At 49.2% G+C, this 18,125-nt stretch overlaps 1 protein-coding gene across 1 annotated transcript in view; it reads left to right on the top strand.

Annotated features, from left to right (window-relative positions):
• Nucleotides 1–1,044, top strand: part of SOX1 (SRY-box transcription factor 1) — a 2,298-nt gene extending 1,254 nt beyond the window's left edge. Inside the window, 2 exon segments of the mRNA XM_034663815.1 lie at nt 2–118; nt 120–1,044. Coding sequence (XP_034519706.1) covers nt 2–118; nt 120–251 — 249 coding nt within the window. The 3' untranslated portion in view covers nt 252–1,044.
• Nucleotides 1,045–18,125: the final 17,081 nt, after the last annotated feature.

An 18,125-nucleotide genomic window follows, 5' to 3' on the forward strand; every position in this document is an offset into this window, starting at 1 on the left:
CGCCCTGGGCGCGCTGGGCTCGCTCGTCAAGTCTGAGCCGAGCGGCAGCCCGCCCGCCCCCGCGCACTCGCGGGCGCCGTGCCCCGGGGACCTGCGCGAAATGATCAGCATGTACTTGCCCCGCCGGCGAGAGCGGCGACCCGGCCGCAGCTGCAGCCGCCGCGGCGCAGAGCCGGCTGCACTCGCTGCCGCAGCACTACCAGGGCGCGGGCGCGGGCGTCAACGGCACGGTGCCCCTGACGCACATTTAGGGACGCGGGGATACTGCGGCCCGCGCCCACGACGCGCGAAGAGGAGCGCGCGGCCCGCCCGGGCGCCCGGCGCTGAGCGGCCTTGCTTTTGTACAGACGTTTCCACGTTCTTGTAAAGAGGAAAACACTGGCGACGAATGCGGGGGACCCACGCCCCCACCTCACCTTTCCGGGAGCTCCTGGGGACCGCCGGGCGCAGACACAGCCTGCGGTTTAGACTGACTTCGGTGTTTTCTTGAGACTTTTTGTACAGTATTTATCATTCGCGGAGGAGGCAGAAAGCGTTTTCTTTGCTCGAGGTGACAAAAGACCAAACCAAGTGAGAGGCGACTCCAACTTTCCCAGCCCGGCCAGCGCGCCCGCTCTCATCCTGCATCGCTTCCTGACGGGCGTTTGGTTGCCGATACCCGGTGCCGGGAAGCTGTTCTCATTCGTTATCGATGTAGTAAGGCAGAGCCAAACACGAGTTTTTTGTAGTTGTTGCAGCTTTTTTGGGTTGGTTTGTTAATTTATACGAAGAGATCTCCCCACTCCTTTCGGATGGCAGCGTCATATTCTGGGTTTTGTAAAACTTTCTGTATCTGAGCATCTCCATTTTTTGGTTTTGTTTTGTATTATTTCTTGTAAATGCATTGTGAAATTTTTATTTTAGGCGTTGCGGTGTGGGGAGGGGGATTCAGACTATGTACATAATTTCCTAAAAAGCCTTTCTTCTAAAAACGAAAAAAGACCTCTCCTTAAAAAAAAAAATGCATCGAGTTTTGAGTCAATAAATTTAAGAGAGAAAAAAAAAGCCCAGTTTCCCCCCATAATTTGGAACGTGCTAATTTTACATGTTTTGTGAGCACAAAATACAATTGGTAAATCTGACAAAGGAGAAAGAAATTATCAGCATAAACTAAAAGTGAGGGACCCTCAGCGGGACGGTGCGGTCTGGACAGAACTTCATTCAGTGGAAGGAAAGAAAGTTTAAATCAATAGATTATTTTGTAGCATTTACGGTGTTAATACGGATCAAGAAATAATTACCAGGATAAAAAAAAAACTCATTTTATAGTCTGGCCCTTTGGTGTGTTGTTTCTAACTGCGGGACCGACACAGGCAGGCCCTGAGTCGTCCAGCTGGCCTGGGATCTGCCCCAGTTTGGTCTGGAGGAGGAAAACTCTAATGGCGGGACCAGGATATGGATGGATAACAAAGACCACCGCGGGGTCACGGATGCCCCCAATTCCCCTGCAATTAACAAGATTGCAAGTGGAATTTATCTGAATTTGGCTCAAGGAAAAACTCTTTGAACCAAAATTCACTGCAAACGAGCCCACTCCGTCCCTCCTCAGTCCTTCCCTCTGGTTTATTTCTCCTTGGGAAAGGGCAAAACGGTCTTGAATTCTCTCTCTCCGCCCCCCCCCACTCACTCACTCACTCGACCACCCCCATCCCCAGCGTGAACTGGGATACACAAAATGTGGTATTTATTATTCCCGATGAGATCGGAGGGTGTTTGATGCTTTAAATTTTTTAATTATATTTTTTCTAGGTGTTTATGGGTACATTGCAGTTTTTTTCTGGAATTTAAAGTTTTCTGTAAAACTTTGTCTTCAAGTAATCTGACAGCATTAAATATTGCATTTAAAAGTTATACTGTAGCAAATACGTTTTGAAATTAGTCACAACATAAAGATGAAATTATATTTTTTGGGGAAAAAAAAGCCTTTAGGCCACATCAAAACATGTTGATTTCATCAGCTGTAGGCCTCCCTTTCATTTTCTTTTCTTGTCCTGGAATGAGCATAGACTGACCATCCAAAAATGGGCCTATGCTAGCAGGTTAATGAGAGCCACCATCAGCCTGCATTGGAGAATAGCTTTAAGTAAAATGCTAACCTGGCAATTGACATGTGTAATTTTTTGGAGTCATTTTGATAATTTTGCTTAAACCATGCATTTTTTAAAGTACCTGCAAAAATCTCAAGAATGATGTCCACTGCTTCTAACAAGATAATAAAGTCCCCTTTTTTTCTCTCCCCCCCTCCTTTTTAAGCGTTAGAAATCTGATCCTTTGTGAAGCTGTGGCTCCTGAAAGTGTTTGGATATATATGGATTGCTGAGTGGTTCAGCATCATGAGACAGGGAATAAATGAATGAATGCCACACAGTGTCCTCTGGGAGATGCTCTGGGAAATTCTGTAATGCTCGGTTAATTCACCACACCCAGCTTAAGGAGCAGGCCACATTGACTCTGAAAGGTGCAGTTAAATAGACTTTCTGGGTTCTTTTGCTAACTCCTAATCTCAGTGTCTCCCTGCATTTACTAAAGTGGCAGACAGATGTGTTGTCATGCTCACATATGCGTACACCCAGGTTTGTATCTGGGCTCAGCTGTTGGCATCCAAGTCTTAGTTCATCACACACTTAGTCATGGGGGTCACACTGGAAGTGTTTCAGACTCTAAAAAGTTGAGCCGTTATTGAGGAGTTCCAGGCAGAGCTGTCCCTTGGTTTCTTGGAAGGTGGACTTACAGTTTGGCATTTTTCCTCATGTGTCTCATACATCGCTGAAATTCAATGCCACGTGCTGGGAGCCACTTTGTTAAAAACCCGGGAAGACCTTAAAATAGGAATTCCTGAAATCCAGTGTAATTGTTTTGTTGATTGGAACATGGCAGAAAAGCAAATATAAATTGGTTAATGACTCTATTTAGAAATAACCGGGATGGAGGAGCAGACCGTGGCTAGGATTCATCTCAGGACTGAGACCCTATCACCCCAGCAGCGTTTCTCCAACTTACATTGGTGGAGAAAACATTCCCCTAGGCCCTGCAGACGTCTCACTCAACGGTGAATTCGGCTCTCATCACATTCACGAAATGAGATAGTCTATGGTGATTTTTATGTGATGGCTTCATTCACTTTCCAAGTCACAGGGCGGTATTTCTATCGCTTATTCCAATTTTGTTCGAAAACCGTGTGGAGAACTCGGACAGGACTCGTTTGGGGGCCTTGTACAAAGTTTGCATAACTTCGTGCCGCGGCGACTGCGGGAATCGCTCCTAATCCGGCCGTTGGCCACGGCCGGCAGTCCAGGCTGCGGGTAGCACGGTGTGCTGGAGGGGGTTTTCTCTTGTTCCTCATCACCCCCCCCGCCTTTTTTTAAACTAACGGGCCCTTTTTGTTGTTGCTGTTCAGACTTTGACACCAACCCCCCCACACCCGGCCAAATAACCCCACCAGTAGCTAGATGAAATGAATTCATTTTAAAACCAGTCTCGGGTACGGCGCGCGCCTGATCCGCAGATGTGTGTCGGGTAGCGTGACTGATAGGTCTATTAAAATCATGCATGTGGGAGAAGAATAACACGCATATTCACGCATTTCATTTTCCCGACAAAGACTGGGCCACGCAGAGATCCGTCCCCGGAAAATTCCGGTTAATTCGAGAAACCATCCCGGGCCCCGGAAGGAGCGCTCCGGGGCGGCCAGGCTCTCGCACCCACCGCCCGCCCGCGGCGCCCGCTCTGCTCGCCCGCCCCTCCCTGGTCCCCCTCATCCCCCTCCCCGCTTCCGCAGCCTGGCCCGTGGGGCAGAGGCTCCAGAAACGTCGGCGGCAGAATGTAATAATAGGTTTGATTCCTTGGAAACTTCAAGTGAAAAGCAGACTTGGCCTTGGCGCAGCTCCTTTTCCAGCAGGACCATTCGGCGGGATTGAAAGGCCGGGCCAGAAGGGGAGGGGAGAGGGGCGCAGGCCCCCGGGGCGAGCAGCCGAGGGAGGTGGGTCCGGTCCCGCCCCCGGGCCTGCAGGGTCGGGGCAGCGCGGGGGCCGGGCGAGGGACGCAGGGACCCCTCGCCCTCACCCCCGCCTCGGCCCCGGCCCCCCGCCCAGCTCCTCTGCCCTCCAGCCCCCCAGCCCGAGGGCGAGGCCCGGCGGGGGCGGCGTGGGCGGCAGCGCCCAGAGCGCACGGTGCGCGGCCCGGGTCCCCTCCGGGCGGGGGCGGACGGCCTCCCGGCTTCGCTCGCCGCCCTTTCCCGGCCCAGCTCCCCTGAAGCCGGAGTCGCGGCGGCTTCCCGGCCTTTGCGCCCGGCTCACGTCCTCCCCTCTCCACGCTTTGCAACCAACCCTTCCTGTCCCGCTAACCACTCGCTTCTCCTCCGTTTCCTCCTCGCCTCCCTCTTCGTTTATCTCCGTCCCCTCCCGCCTCCCGCACAGTCCCTTCCTTTCTCTATGCGCCCGGCCTCCCTTTGTCCTCGGCGCGTCCGTCTCCGCCCCGCGCCCCGGCCCCTCGTCGCCCAGGCTGCAGCCCGGGACGCTGCCTCCGAGTAGGGTCGGGGTCGGCCTGTACCCGGACCTGGCCTGTCCCCAGCCCCCGCCACGAGCGCTCGGCTGCGTCCCTCCTGGCTCGAGCGGGAGGGGCGGGAACCCGGGCACCGACTTGGAGCCCGCGGCCCGGGCGACCGCCCCGACCCAACCGGTGCAGCCTGGGCTCCGGGGCCGGCGGTGTCAGCCGCGGGGGATTAAGGTGACTGATGCGAGGGAAGAGGCAGAGTGTTTTTGTGTTTAAAGAGAGCGGGATTAGTAGAGAGAAAGTCCTGACCCGGGGTCAGCTGCAAGTCAAACCCTTTTACAATCAGCTAGCGGAACAAGCACCTCTCCCGGCCCGGCTGCAACACGTGGGAGGAAGGAGGCGATAGAGGGGCCGCACCCCCGGGCTGCCCGGTGGGGGGGGGGAGAGATGGGAGACCGCACCCCCGGACTGCAGGGTGGAGAGCAGGGGGAGGGGGAGGGGGCCGAGACGGGGGACCCGCGCTCCCGGCCCCGAGCCCGCACTGGAGGGGCCAGCGCGGAGGGGGTGCGGGTGGCGCGAGTAACCGCCCGTGGGTTTGGAGCTTTGCGCGGCGGGATGAGTCGTCCAGGAGAATCCCTTCTTCTCGGGAACGCCTGCGTCTCCCATTTCCTGGGCCGTCTTCCGGCCGCTCCTCCGGATGGGAGCCGGGAGAACGTCTGGTGGGCTCCCTGCTCCGGAGACTCCGTCTCATTAATGCAGTTTATTTCCATAAGAAACCAAAACCGAAAGAGTAGGTCCTGGGACGCGGTGCTTCTCCGGGTCTTACCCAGACTCTCCCCGCAGTCGTCGCCTCCCTTAGGCCAGAGCAAGCCTTGCTGGGTCGTGGGAAGCAGTACTGGGGCGTGGGGGCGACATGTGCTGCGGCCCCCACCGCCCATCGGGGTGGAAGAGTGAGGCACCTGTCTGGGTGATGGACCAGGCCGACTTCATTAGGCGGTGAAACCCCGGAGCGGCCAGCGGGGGGGGGGGGCGCTGATCTGAAAAGTATTTAAAAACTGGAGTTTGGGGGGGAAGGATAAGAGGGGTAGGGGAGAAGAAAAGAAAGACAAATCTTTGTCTTCCCTAGTCGCCAGGTCCAGAATTTATGCTTAAATCACACCAAGAGCTTTAACAAATATGAAAAACAGAGAAAATACCACCAAACGATTGATTATCCAAGACAGGAAAAGGTCATCTATTTGGGTAATGAAAAACAAACATAAAGCAGGATTGCCACATTTTACTTTAAGCTGGCTTTTCATCTTAAATATGAACACATCAACACCGATTGAGAGAGAGAATGCAGTTGTAAAAACAGCACAAAACCCCCCGGGAGCGGGTGCTCAGCCTTCCCTGGGTCAGGCTGGTGCACCAAGGTGGCCAGCGGGCACCGGGTTCAAAAGCAAGTGACACACTGGTGCTCAGTAACGTGCTAGGTGTAACCGAGGGGGCAGTTTTGTCCATAGCAGAAACTCCGGACACCGTAATTCCGAATATGCCCCGAGGGCAGCTCCCAAGGATTTAATTGCTGGCAGCCACTTCAGAACAACAACGTGGGTGCATTAAAGATGTTGTTTGTGAAGAACAGCAGGTCATCACATGCAAAGTCTCGAAATAGTCAGCCAGTCAAATCAGTGGAAAAAATCAGCTTTTGTTGGATTTTGCAGTTTCAGGAATTAGGCACTCACTGCAGAGCTGCAGTTTTGAGAAATTGCAATGTCAGGCATGTTCCCAATGGGGAAATATTGTGAGTGTGGAGGAATGCAAGATTGGGTTTGACAATGGGGAAACTGACAAGAGTTATCACCCAGACATTGTTTTCTCTCTGAGCACCCCGGAAATGCTAACTAGAGATGATATCTAGAGGCAGCAATAACACTCCCTGTTCATCCTATGCACTTGAAAGATACAAAAACAAGAGTCTTAGACGTCTAGAGGACTGACCCAGGATTTGCTGCGATGAATACCAGAAGACAGGGCGAAGAATGGTGCAGGTTTGTAAAACCTGCAAGCACTGTAGCAGGTGCCTCAAGATCAGCATGAAGAAATTTAAAGCAGAGGCCAACTTACCTTTTTTATTTCTAAGTAACAGAATAGGAGGGAATCCAGGTGAGCATGTTTTAACCTGGGAAAAGATTTAGAACCCTCATGCTTTTAAGTAACCCAAACTGTAGGGGGAAGTTTCAGGACACAGAAAAGCCCAGACTTCACCAGTAAACGTACCGTGAATATCCACGTAGATGGATAAGCAGGAGCTTCGTTCTTTGTGCTAAAAATTGAACTGAAGAGCGCAGTTTATTCTTGTAAAAATGGGCTATTTGCATTTTCACCCTACAGAGAAATGACCCACGTGTGCCCAAAGAAAAGGAAGAACGGAGGAGAAAAGTTAGTCACTATGTTATTTATTGTATTTCTGATCTCTGGTGAACCTGGCGAAGAACACGTACGAGATTTGGAGTAAGACAGCCCTGCCCTTGAGTCATGGCTTGGCACATGCAGCCCTCTGCCCTTGGTCAAAAGTCCTTCCTCTGAGTCCATTTTCTCATATGCAAAAAAGAAATGATACAACCAACTTCATAAGAATATGGTCAGGATTAATGATCTAAGGTGCCTGCTTGTGTCTAGGAAAGACCCTCAGTAAACGGTCCCTTGACATATAAGCCTGTGTCAGCATGGGTACGGGGGAGAATTGTGGCATTAATGCCAAATTTGGCCTGAGTGAGAACAGTGTTACTTATATGCACCAATGTGCCCAAATATTCGTGTGAATAACCATCTCTCTTTAGAGTTACGTGACGGCCATCATATCCGTCCCTTCATCTGTTCAACAAAGATCAATAATGGCACATGACATGTCCAGGTTATTGTAAGAGCACATGGAGGTGGGTGGCCAGAAGCTGGGGCTCCCTGCCCAGCAGGTGAGACTCACTGTCACACCAGCCAGTATGCTCTCAAGGGCTACAATCGAGGGACAGAGGTATCTTCTAGATGCCCCCTGATCATTCGTGCCCTATTTGGGGCAATCAGGGAAGGCTTCTCAGAGGCAGTGAAAGCTGGAAGCTGGACATCCTGTGCGGCTTCGACATCCCCTGGGGCCAGGCTGTCCACGAGGCGCCCCTGCTGCATTGCCCTATGCACCAGGGAAGACTGCAACAGAGAGGTGAGTAGCGAATACAGGATAACTGCTTTGTTTTTCAACCAGTGGCCGCTGAAGACTGGCTCTGAGTGGTCAGAGATGGGGATCCGGACGTTCACCGGGGCAGCCGTCTCTCGTCCTTGGGGCGCTGAGGACCAGAAGAGGCTCGCTTCACATCCCACGTCGCAGACCCAGTGCCCCTGCCAGGCCGAGTGGGAGGGACCCCGTCAAGAGTCTGGCCTGTCGTAGGCAGAGAGGAGGTGGTGAGCTGAGGCCGGACCTGCGAGAACATGTCAGGAGACAGGCCCGAAACTGACGACAAAGAGCTGCTGACACTGTGTCTAGATCACTTCTATTTGAGTCGCGATTTATTATTTATAAAGTGCTCTCACTCAGTTGTTCAATTTCGATGACTTTTGAAAAAATTAAATTAGTGGGAGAAGAAAAAACTTTAAGCTGGATTATTAGAATCTCATAAGTAGGAAGGCCTGACTGATTTATCGCGTTTGTTTTCCGTTTCCCCACGAAGTGCCCTGGCAGCCTGGAGGCCGGGCGGCGCACTTCGCCTGAGCCATAGTAGAGGTCAGGCATCATGAGCGTCCGCCCCGCACACGCCTTCTGCTTCCCTGCATGGAGGGTAAAAGGGGTAAACAGGGTCATATGTTGTTGACCAGGTTCTGAGTTTACCGAGCCGCTCGGCACTCACGTGCACTGGGGCCGTGTAGCCCTTGTGAAAGCCACATGGGCCCGGACATCCGTGCCGGGTACTGGAGAGTAGATCGGTTTAGCGGGAGGGACCCTAATTACTAAGAAGTATGGGATCCTTAGTTTCTCCATGTGGTCATCTGTAAAATGGGACCAGTTTGTTGTAAAAAACACCGTGATGCACTAAGTTCTTCACATGTCTGAGAGGAAGAGGTCGTGCAAACAGGGGGCTCCCCTGTACACAGAATAAGTCCAGCACACCCGGGCAGAGGGGCATCCACAAAGCCCATGGCTCCGCGTCGTGGAGGCCGTGCTTCCCGCGGATCACAGTGAAGACCGCATTCCTTAGAGTTACAGATACAGAGCTAGAGGAAGGTGTGGTCGTGGAGGAAATCACGACCCATCTGAATAGCACGTGAGGAAATAAATGTTAAATGTGATAGAATGAGAGAAAATGCTCTATAAAAAGAATCAAAACTATGTTCGTAAAAGAACTCCAGTATGGCTTTAAGGTATTTTCAGGACACAAGGCACCATTCAGGAAATCTGATAATCTATGCATTTTAACTATAGCTTTTTGGAGAAAATGGCATTGCCTTTGTTGACTAAATCATTCATAATTTTAATGGATGAGGATGTCAGTCCAGATAATCAGGCCCCTGTGAGTTTCCTAAACTGACTCATTTTGAATATGATCACGTGGGATGAACCCCCAGCTGCAGCTCCTGCCCCACGCCTGCCCCTCGGACCCTGCCCACCACGTCCAGAACGGGACGCACGCTGTCACCACGTGGCTTACACAGAGAAGGAAGAACCCCGTTCTCAGAAAGAAAGCAGGCAGCTCGGGGACAGCATTGCTGCTGTTCGAGTCAATGAAATGAAACTGAGAGGCAGAAAAGATCCGGTGGAGTAAACACCCAGGGCGGCTCTGAAAGCGGACTTGCCCCTGGTCAGACCCGCCAGACTGAGCCTCTGTCCGTAGCCTCTGGGCTTATGTGCCAGCGTTTGATCACCTGTCATCCTCTCCCACATGCACGGATTTAAATTTGGTTATGGTAATCTGAGTAAGATACTGATGTAAAAAACTTCCTTGCTTATTGAAAAAAAATGTTTTAGTCTTTCAAACTGAGAAGACTCCTAGAAATGCATTCTCAATTTTAAACTATGACATTTGGATAACCAACAAAATTATACATTTACTAACAGAAATTATATAGAAGTCTTGAAATAATTAAACCATATTTTATTCTCAAAAACAAATATATCTCCTGTAGGAACTATTCACAGCAAAACTAAAACTGAATTTAAAGTCACAGCTCAGATTTAATCATACAATTGCATTAAAAATTGATCATTTAAAATCAATCTATAATATACAAGTTCAATATAAATTTGAACAAATTAAATTTTAACTGAATTTGAAACAGTCACGATTATGTTAAATTAGGTTTGCAAAAAACAGAACATTGACGATAACACTTTGAGATGAAGTCTCCACATTGGGGGTTTATATAAACCTAAAACAACCGACCCGGGGCCAGCCCGCCATGCTTCCCCTTGAGTGCCTGCTGGAAGCTGAGGCCCCTCACAGGTCCCACCGTGGAGACCTCCCCGGGCTAGAATCGAGGCCTAGGGACAGGTGTGCCCCCGGCAGAGACCACAGGGGAAGGATCCCGTCCAACATCACCAAGCCTCCTGGGGAACAGAAACCTTGCCTGGCTTGATTTTTTCCCCCAAACATCAGCAGAGGGACAGCAGCTGCTTACTGACTGCCGTCTGAGCAGCAGGGTGGATGGAGGACTGTGGGCTGCTGGGAAGGAGCTGGCGACCCGGGAGCCAGACGGAGCCTGGCCGGCCCCCTGCGCTCCCAGGTGAGGGTCCAGCATCCGCAGGTGATGGTACCAAGGAGAGAAGGCCCCTCCAGGGCTCAGCACAGTGCCCGGCAATTCCTGGAACATGGGGGTGGGTGGGAGGCAGGAGTGCTTTCGTGGCCCCTGTTCTTGTGGTTCTTCGGGAGACGCAGAAAGCCAAGTCTGGGGAGCAGGACACGTCCTCCTGTGGCATGGCACCGAGACAGCAGAGGTGCCCTTGTGTCACGTAAAGCTGGACGGAGCGTCTGCCGAGGCCGGGAAGCTTCTGTTTCAACTCTGAATTCCCCAAGACCTGTGACATGATCTGGCAGGTAGTGGGGTGCACGGAATGTCTGTTAGGATCGTCACATTGTGTTGTGTGGTATTATGTCATGTTGTAGCACGCTGTGCTGTTTCATATTCTATTAAGGCAAAGTGTCCTCTCAGGACCATTAGGGTAAAGTCACATCTGGTGTGCAGGGATGGCGCCGGCACCTGGCAGAAAGGAGGCAGGCAGGGAGAAAAGGAAGTCCCCTCTTAGGCTGGAAGCCAGAAGTTTCCAGTGGGGGTTCACCTCTCCCCGCTCCAATCACAGACCCATCAAGGAATCTTGGAGGAGCTCATGGGGATAGATCTTCAGGCGGTGACCTTGACAGGGAAGCAGGCTGGCCGCCGGTCAGTCCCAGCCAGTGCCATCGCCAGGCGCTTACCTTATTACTCTCCTTTGTAACCATCCGTGTGGCAGTATGAATTCCTCCGTATGGCTTGCTCGTGTGTTTGAAAGCTACAAAACCACAACGGTATTTCTTATAGTCAGAGCGGGGGGTGTCAGGATTGTGCAAGGGAAGCACATGGCACCTGCCGTGGGTGACAGGCTGCGGCCAAGTGACCATCCCAACCTTGTCCCTACTCCCGTGCTTCCCCACACCGTGAGCTGAGGCGCCCAGGGGGCCCACAGAACTCAGACACACAGCTCAGAATGTTTAAATTTGGAGAGAGCACCACAATGCTGGCGTTTGATCCGTCGCTGTGTGAGCCCTACGTCGAGGTAACCCACCGTCTGAACATTCTTACAGCGAAATCCGTCTGCTGACGGCACGTCTTTGTGAAACGGGGTTTTCAGCAGTTGCTGTGTCAAAAGTAATTGGCTTGGGAGAATCGGAGCCATCCCAGAAACGAGGTGTTAGGGTCCAAGCTGGCTCCCAGGCTGGAGAGGCGTGCACTGCTCGGCCCATGCATGCAAGACAGGATCAGGAACTGTGACTGGTCGGGAAAGGAAGGGAAAGTATGTATTTTTTCATTCAATTAATGTAATTTTTAAAAATTGTTGCTAAGTTATTAGGACATAAATATTTATTGCGTTGTTTAGACTTCACTACTTAACAAACAGAACTGTTAAATACTTCTAGGCTGGGGCATGATCAGTAATTACTGGAATACGAAGAGGGTGGTAAAAATGCATACAATTCAAATTGATATGGAATTTGCAGCTTATGGATTGATATAAAATTCTCTATTTTTTCTTTTATTATATCAGTACGATGGCATCATTTAATTGAAGCTGCATCTTTAAAGAAATCTTATTTTTCTGCCAGTACTTACTACAGATGGCGTATTCACGTTGGGTGATAAAGTATTGGTTTAACTATTTTAAGAATTTTTTTTAATTGTATTTATTTATTTGACAGAGAGAGACAGCCAGCGAGAGAGGGAACACAAGCAGGGGGAGTGGGAGAGGAAGAAGCAGGCTCACAGCGGAGGAGCCTGACGTGGGGCTCGATCCCAGAACGCTGGGATCACGCCCTGAGCTGAAGGCATACACTTAACGACTGCGCCACCTAGGCGCCCCTATTTTAAGAATTTTTTATAATTTGCCTTCGTAAGTGATAATATAGCTTGCTATCCAAATTTCACATTTTTAAAAATTGAGAATGCATTTCTAGGAGTCTTCTCAGTTTGAAAGACTAAAACATTTTTTTTCAATGAGCAAGGAAGTTTTTTACATCAGTATCTTACTCAGATTACCATAACCAAATTCAAATCCGTGCATGTGGGAGAGGATGACAGGTGATCAAACGCTGGCACATAAGCCCAGAGGCTACGGACTTGCTCAAATAGGGTCATTAGGTGTGTGTCCCTTTTGGTTGTAAATGCTCCCTGAGCCCCAGGATTCTCAGCCACTTCCAAACAGAGGCTCAGTCTGGCGGGTCTGACCAGGGGCAAGTCCGCTTTCAGAGCCGCCCTGGGTGTTTACTCCACCGGATCTTTTCTGCCTCTCAGTTTCATTTCATTGACTCGAACAGCAGCAATGCTGTCCCCGAGCTGCCTGCTTTCTTTCTGAGAACGAGGTTCTCCCTTCTCTGTGTAAGCCACGTGGTGACAGCGTGCGTCCCGTTCTGGACGTGGTGGGCAGGGTCCGAGGGGCAGGCGTGGGGCAGGAGCTGCAGCTGGGGGTTCATCTCACGTGATCATGAGCAAGACGACCCGTCCATTCGCTGTGTGAAGGTGACACGCAAAGCATAGAGGGTCAGTGTGGCTTATCACCGTGACTCTGAAACCCAAACATTCAACATTCTCACTTTCTTGAATAACTGCTGTTATCTTATTAGCTCATGAAATACGTACAAGTAGGAGAAAATGCTTCTTTTGTCCGTATATTCAACTCCTTTCTTCAAAAGCTTGTTATGATTTTAAAACTTATTTTACTTCCTATTTTTTTTGTTTCACCGAGTGAGATTGAGGAAGACGGCGGAGATCGGGCACCGCCATGAGGGAGGGAAGTCGGCAGGAAGGCACCTGGCTCTTGGATCAGCAGTTTGTAGGACCCGAGTCTGAGCACAAAATGAAAGGCTGTAGCTCCGCGGCGGGTTCTCACCCAGCTCCGGGGAGCAGAGGCGACGGCTTTGATACTCACTGTGAAAACACCCAAATAAGCTGTCGCCCGTCAGAGTCCGGACTCTGTTACAACAAGAACTGTGTTTGGAGTCGGGGTGACTGAAACACTCTGGCTGGACGTACTCACTACGATGACTGGAACACAGGAACAAGGAGAGGACGGCCTTTGGGCCAACAAGTACAGGGAATGTTAAGAGAGCGATCAGGAACGAGGGGTTACCCCGAGCTCGAGTGGGCGCCATGCAGAGGGAGCCAGCTGGGCCACCCTGGAGCCACGATGCCTCAGAAAGGCAAGGAGGCCTCCCCGCCTCAGGGTTGGAAATGGGCACCGCTGCTCGGCGGCGGAGGCCGGGTCAAGGACTGGGAGCCGACCCCGCACCCCTCCCCAAGCTTCTGTGCCATTCTTTCAAGTAAGGAGACTGCTCACCCACCTGTGTGCGCTCGGCCGGCCGGCCCCTCGGTGGTCCTCTCCCGTGGCCGCCAGAGCGCCGTGCCGCAGACTGCGGCGCTGACAACCCCAGAGATTTGTGGCCTCGCAGCCTGGAGGCTGGAAGTCGGAGGCAAAGATGGGGGTAGGCTGGTTCCCTCGGGGACCGTGAGGGGAAGCTGTGTCTGTCCCCAGCTTCTGGGCGTGTGCTGGAGCTCGTCAGGACGCCTTGGCTTTAGACACAGCTCCCGTCTCTGCCTTCGTCTGCCCACGACACCTCCCTGTGTGCCTCTGTGTCCGGATTTCCCTTTCTCGTACGGGCGGCAGTCATCCTGAATCAGGGCCCACCCTAACGCCCTCATCTTAACTTCATCATCTGCAAAGACCCTGTTTCCAAAGAAGGTCTCAGAAGGGGCTCAGGACTGCCACGTCTTCTTGGGGAACACCATTCAAGCCATAACGTTCACTCTTGACGAGGACACTAAGATGTGTTCTTGCCCGGGAAGTGCTTCGCGCTCTGAGGGCTCTCATTCCACTAGCAAACTGGAGTTTAGGCTTTGGCGGGCTTTCGAATATTCCGTGTGCAGTTGTCCCCTAAATCTATTTGTAAACGGGACCCTTTTAATACAACCAGTCAGGACCCTCAGCCTGGGGTCTACCTCGAGGTGGTCACCTACGTAACAGCAAAGCAGAAGCAGCAGGACGACCCGGGGCTCCCTGCAGCCGTGTTAAGGCCGCTCACAGTGGGCCCGTGAGCTCACTAAATTTACCCCGAAGGTGTTTCTTCCATCGCAGGCGAAAGAGAACGGAACAAGTCCCGGGTTCCAAACTTGCCCTATTTTTCTTAGTTATTTTTAATTGAATTTCTCTTGCTGTTAAATGCATCTTTGTGAGGCACCTTTATCTCTTTGGGAAGAATGCAAGATTAATCACTATTACAATGCACACATAGAATCTCATTTAATCCTCACCACACCTCCAAATTATAATTGTCCCCCTTTTTATGGATGAAGAAACTGAGAGGTTAAGTAATATCAAAGGACAGATCATTCATGAACAGGAAACTCGGATTAAAATCTAGAACGGGGGGCGCCTGGGTGGCACAGCGGTTAAGCGTCTGCCTTCAGCTCAGGGCGTGATCCCGGCGTTACGGGATCGAGCCCCACATCAGGCTCCTCCGCTATGAGCCTGCTTCTTCCTCTCCCACTCCCCCTGCTTGTGTTCCCTCTCTCCCTGGCTGTCTCTATCTCTGTCAAATAAAAAAATATTAATAATAAAAAAATCTAGAACAGACAGATTCTAGTATTTGTAATTAGTGTATTGCATACGAACATTTTTAATAGACTGTATTCTTAGAGCAGTTTCAGGTTCACAGCAATATTGAGTGGAAAGTACAGTGTTCCTGTGTACCCCTGCCCCCTACACACGCAGCCTCCTCCGTTAACAGCATCCCCCACCAGAGTGGGACATGTGCCATCATCACCCTGTGTCCACAGTGCACGTTAGGGTTCAGTCTTGGTGTTGCACATTCTATGGGTTTGGACAAACATGTAACGTCCTGTGTCCACCTTCATAGTACCACCCCGAGTACTTGCAGCGCCCTGGGAGTCTCCGTGAACCAGCTGTTCATCCTCTCTCCAGAGGATTATTCTTAATTTATTTGTTTTAGGCATTATCTATTTGGATCTCATTCAGTACAAACTATAAAGCTTTCATGTTCTTTTACATTCTTCCCCACTCCCCTCTTTCCCAAAGTAGATATATCATTGTTTTATGTCACATCAATGTTCATTGTACACCTTAGTCTGAGATGGAAGTACTATTCATGGCTGAGCCCAGTGGTGAACAATGATTGCATTTCCTTTCTTGTGAAACTTTGTTTTTCCCAGAGTTAGTAACGGTCTTGGTTTGTGAAAGTTGTTCCTTTACTTCGTTTTCTCTGTTCTTATCGCAAATTCCTTCCATGCCCGATCTCAGTATTGTAAACATCTGTGGTACTATCTTCTGCAAAATCAAACACATCGAGAATTTAGGATGACTTTCTCCATGGAGCCATTCCTGCTCCGAGCTGGATGGGCTGCTCTCGAGTGTTGCTACAAAGCTATCATCGCCCGTCTTCGCTCTACCTTTCTTCCGTGTGGATCTCCCCTTTTCCGGATCCCATGTTCTTCCTCCTGCCTGATTTACTCCCTTGTTTTGGTCATTATTTGCTCTAGCAGCCTGTGCAACACTAGAGGGTAGTTGAGCTAGGTATAGGATTCTAGGTGAAAAGTAATTTTCCCTTGAAATTCTGTCCTCTAACTTACTGTGTTGCTGTTCATAGTCCACACTACTGTTTCTTACAGTTTCTGATGGATACTTGATATGCAATAAACTGTACATTTGTAAAGTGTATGATTTGACTCCTTTCCACAAATGTATGTACTCGTGAAACCATCACCACCATCAAGATAGTGAACATACCCATCACCCCCAAAAGTTTCCTTAGCCTCTTTGCAAACCCTCCATCTTTGCCTGTAGGTAACTATGAAGGTGCTTTTTATCACTGTAGACTTGTTTGCATTTTCTAGAATTTTGTACAAATGGAATTCTGTAGTATAGAATCCCCATCTAGCCTCTTTCACTTACGTAATTGCTTTGAGATTCATCCACGTTACAGCTGGATCAACAGGCCACTCCCCTAATCGTTGAGTAGCCCACACCCCCCCCNCCCCCCCCCCCCCCCCCCCGCCGCCTAGATGAAGGCCACTTTGTTGACACCTCCCGACGGACATTTGTATCTGGTTTTTGGCTGTCATGAATTTGGTACAAGTTTTTGTGTGGACATGTGCTTTCATTTTGCTCGGGTAAATACCTAAGTGTGTGCTGGTTGTGTCATAGGTATATGTTTAAATGTGTAAGACATTACGGAACTGTTTTTCACCACGCCAGCAGCACGTGAGAGTTCCAGTTACTCCACAACCACACCAACACTTGCATTTTAATTTTGGCTAAACCGCTGTGTGTCTGGTAGTGTCCCGTTATGGTTTTACTTTCCATTTCCTGAGTGAGTCATATTGCTCACCTTTTCATGTGCTTATTAGCTATATACACAAAATAGATGTTAGCCATATATGTAAGTACATACATATATATATATTTCTAGACAAATGTCTGTTCAGACATGTTCATTTTCATAAATTTTTTGTATTATTGAGTTTTGACAGTTCTTAATATACCCTGGACGTAAGTCCGGTAACTGTATTTGCAAATAGGCTCTCAGTCCGCAGCTTACCTTTTCATTTCTTAACAATGTCTTTTGAAAAATAAAAGCTTTAAGTGTTGATAAAGTCTGATTTATTGGTTTCTTCTTCTTTTTCTTTTTTTTAACTGTTCATGCTTTTGTGTTGTATTTAGGGAATCTTTGCCGAAGTCAAGGTCCCTCAGCCTGTCTCCTGTGATTTCCTCTGGAATTGTGATGCCTGATAGCTACTACCTACGTATGGCTATTGATATTCTGCATTAAATCAAGTAGAATTAAATTTTTAAAAATCCGTTCCTCAATCACACTAGTCACATCTCAAGAGCTCAATAGTCACATGAGGCTAATGGCTATTATCTTGTGCAATACAAACAAAGACTACTTTCTTTATCACAGAAAGTTCTGGAGAACCATGCTCACATTCTGTAGGTTTAGTTCTCACAATCAGCTCTATGATGCATTTTGAACCAACTTTTGCATGTGGCATGAGGTAAAGGTTAATATTCTTTGCATATGGTTACTCAGTTGTTCCAGTATCACTGCTGAGAAGATTCTTTTTTCCCCATTAAATTGCTTTGGCATCTTTGTCGAAAGTCAGTCAACCATATACGCGTGGGTCTGCGTTAGGGTCTTTGTCCTGATCCCGTTGATCTGTTGCTGTATCTTCATGCCAATACTGCACAGTCTTGCTTATTACCGTTTTATAAGGCTTGAAAACAGATAGTGTAAATCCTTCTACTTTCTAAAATCTTTTTTTTCAAAAATAGTTCTGGCTCTTCTATGCCTTACTTTAAAATATAAAATTTAGATTAAGCATGTCCATTTCTACAAAAAGCTTTCTGCCGTTTTAAGTGGGATTTCAAGGAGTCTACAGAACACATCTCAGGAGAATTGGTATCTTGACAATACTGAGTCTTCCAATTCATTGACATGTGGTATTTCTCCACTTATTTGCATCTTCTTTAATATCTCTCAGCAGTGTTTTGTAGTTTTCAGTGTACAGATCTTGTATGCCAAACTATTTCATATTTGATTATGCTATTGTAAGTGGTACTGTTTTCTGAATTTCAGTTTCTGACTGGTCATTGCTAATATAGAGAAATGCAATTGATTTTTGAATTTTGATCTTGTATTTTGTAACTTTGATAAGTTTCTTTTAAGTTCTTCTCTTTTTTCCAGCTTCTATAAAATTTTTGACAGAGACAGTTCTACCATCAGCTAATAAAGACATTTTTGTTTCTACCTTTCTAACCTAAATGTCTTTTTCCTACCTTATCGCACTGGTTAGAAACTCCAGTACAA

The sequence above is a fragment of the Ailuropoda melanoleuca genome, chromosome 7 (assembly GCF_002007445.2).
Source record: "Ailuropoda melanoleuca isolate Jingjing chromosome 7, ASM200744v2, whole genome shotgun sequence".
In the NCBI taxonomy this organism is placed as follows: Eukaryota; Metazoa; Chordata; class Mammalia; order Carnivora; family Ursidae; genus Ailuropoda; species Ailuropoda melanoleuca.